At 54.6% G+C, this 3,042-nt stretch overlaps 1 protein-coding gene across 1 annotated transcript in view; it reads left to right on the forward strand.

The window, feature by feature from the left end:
- NCOR2 (nuclear receptor corepressor 2) overlaps positions 1 to 3,042 on the forward strand; it is a 205,428-nt gene that overhangs the window by 199,107 nt on the left and 3,279 nt on the right. Inside the window, 2 exon segments of the mRNA XM_010841409.1 lie at positions 71 to 124; positions 2,787 to 2,873. Of these exon segments, the coding sequence (XP_010839711.1) occupies positions 71 to 124; positions 2,787 to 2,873 (141 nt within the window).

Here is a 3,042-nt window from a genome sequence, read left to right on the forward strand (position 1 = left end):
ACGCTCTTCCGATCTGATTTCCAGGATCCATGGGCCCATCGCCCTCACCCTTCTTATCATCCCCCTCCAGATATCGGCCAGCCGGGGACGGAGATCTTCAACATGCCCGCCATCACCGGAGCAGGTAACCATCCATCCCGGGGGCCACCAGCCCTGTGCCTGTTCCCCCACCCCAGCCCCGTCACTATGCACCCTGGGGAGGTCACACTGGGTGTCTGGACCCAGGAGGAGACTCGGGAGTGAGGTCATGGAGGTCTCTGGGCCCCACATTGGCTGTAGCCGTGGTGACAAGCAGCCTTTCTCAGTTCGAGTGTGTCCCCTCCTCTGGTCTAAGCAAACCTTGCAGTGGGGATACAGATGCACATAAAAGGCCGGAGGCGGGGGAGGGAGAGGCCTGCAATGAGTCTCTATTTGAAGTTCAATTTCAAGGCCTCCTGGTGCATTTAGGACAGTGTTAGAATCACACACAGCTGTCCAGAAACTTGCCCGGCTTGTTTGTTGGGGTCTCAGATGGAGACTCGAGTCTGTGGATGGGGAGTGAGCCTGTGTGCATACAGGCTGCCCTCGCAGTCCAGGTGGGCATTTTATATAGTTAGAGCATCAGTTTTACTTGAAAATGCTAGCCAGGGGGCTAGGGGAACACTGCAGATGTATTCTGAGAGGAGCGTAAAATCCACACGTGTGTTAAAGCTGAAACTTAAGCCTTCTATGATGCGTTGGAAGCCCTTGGGGTTGGATCCCCCAGCCTCCAGTAGGGGCCACACTGTGCATTTCTGCTGCCTCTGTAGGGCTGGGTGGGGAAGGGCCTTGTGTCTGGTGTGAAAAGGCTGAGCCCAGAGCAGATGGGGCTGACGCTCTGCCAGAGTGGGAGCATCTTCGGGAGGAACACAGGGGGACATATTGACCTTCTCTGGGGCCATCACAGCTCCAGGCACGGGGTGAGCAAAAGACAACTATTGGATTTTATCAAGGGGCCACAGGGCCTCTAAGTGCTGAGCCTTAGGCAACAGGGAGGAGGCAGTTTGGTCGAAACAACAAGATGGTCAGAAATGGATGTTTCCAGAATGTTCTGAACCTTGACTGAAACACTGAGACACGCAGGTGCACGTGTATGTAGAAATTCATGCGCAACAACCAAGATTTATGTGAAAACTTGTATATAAATTAGATCCAACTTTTTTTTTTCTGAAGCCGTGTAATCCAAACAAAAGAATTTCCCCCAGACCTTAGTCTCTGCTGCTTTAGCTCCTGCTTCGGGACTGGCGGTGGGTCAGCTTCCTGACTAAGCACCAGTCAGACCATGTATCCATGACCTTGGTGTCAGGCTCATCTGTGATTATAGGATGCTAACCTACTGAGGAACCATCATGACCAGCATCCCTCACATCTTTTTTTTCCACTTCCCTCTGTTTAAGTTTGTAGGATCATAAATGCTCTCCCTGCCCCTCCACCCATCCATCACCCCTGCAGGAAAATTTGCTTTTTCTTGATGGACATGGCTTTTTTCTTATTTGAAGTGCTGATGAAACATGGCCAACACCCAGTTTAAAAAAAAAAAAAGTCAAGGGGTCTTGTGGCTGTGAACGAGTTTGAAAGTAAAAGGAAGAAGAGAAAAAGGAAACGTAGACAGCAGATAGTTGCTTTAGAAATGTGATCTTAGAAGCTGCCGTGTCACGAAGTCAGCAGTCCAGTTTACAGATGAGTCAGGGGTCAGCCAGACTTGCTAATCATACAGTTGGCTCAGAGCAAAAGTTTTAAAATTCATGAAAAATTCTGCCTGGTGGCAGGCAGAGAGCTTTGTCGGCGGTTTTTGAAAGCGAAGTCTGGTTTAACAACAACAACAAAAAATACCCCAAAGAGGCACATTCCCCAGGGTTTGCAAAATTAGTCCCTAGGAAACACGAGAGGGTCAGAAAACCTGGTGAACAGAAAAAGAGGAGTAACTGGCTTGACTTCGCAGTGGGTGTCTGGAAGGCTCCACGGGGGCAACCGTCGATCGGACCACTGTGGGCCGGGGTGGCCGGGCGGGCGCGGCCAGGCCACTGTCTCCAGCTCTGCCCTGACCCCCGCACGCACCGTAACTGCATGGCTGCCACCCTCCCTCACCGTCCGTCTCTGCACCTCTCTCTCCTCGTGGCTCCCTGGGTGGGGAGAAGGCGTGGGAGGAGAATTAGGCCCCAGCTGTGGGGGTGGGGGACAGGGCAGGGGGCTGGGGGCTCCCAGGTGGGGGCAGCCAGAGGACTGTCTGGTCACCTTCCCCCCGTCCCTCTCCGCAGCCCTGGGAACCAAAGAAGGACTCCCCCATGCCCAGCACTGCACGCAGGCTGGGCTTAGTTTCCCCGCAGCCCTTTCCCCTCAATAAGGGAACCTCTGATCCCGCCCTCCACCCCACTCCCTGTTTTTAAGTCCACTTGGATTTTAAATAATGATGCAGCCCCAGCTGGGGTTAGGGAGCCAGAAAGAGCTTCCGATTCCCCAGAGGGCAGAGTAGAAGTGAGGCTTGGTGGGGGGTGATGAGCATGTAACTTCCCCAAAGCCCACCTCTCCCCCTCACCCGCACCAGGAATCCCTAAGAGTCTCCAGTGTCCAAGTCAGAGGGAGGCCTCCCACCCATCGCCCCACAGGGAAGACCAGGGCGGGCGGGGTAGACAGGGAAACCAATCGTCGCTTTGCCGAAATGTGCTCACTGTGTATTCTCTCTTCTCCTCCCTCTCTCCCTCTGTGCTTCTCTCTCCCTCCCCCTCTGGCCCCCTCCTGGCCCCTCTGTGTGTGTGTCTCTCTCCCAGGCCTCATGACCTGCAGAAGCCAGGCGGTGCAGGAGCATGCCAGCACCAACATGGGGCTGGAGGCTATTATTAGAAAGGCGCTCATGGGTAAATATGATCAGTGGGAAGAGCACCCGCTCAGCGCCAATGCTTTTAACCCTCTGAATGCCAGTGCCAGCCTGCCCGCTGCTGCTATGCCCATAACCGCTGCTGACGGACGGAGCGAACACGCACTCACCTCGCCAGGTCTGCAGGCCTCCTCCCGCCTCGGCCCTCC

Source organism: Bison bison, unplaced genomic scaffold (assembly GCF_000754665.1).
Source record: "Bison bison bison isolate TAMUID 2011002044 unplaced genomic scaffold, Bison_UMD1.0 scf7180017864160, whole genome shotgun sequence".
NCBI lineage: Eukaryota > Metazoa > Chordata > Mammalia > Artiodactyla > Bovidae > Bison > Bison bison.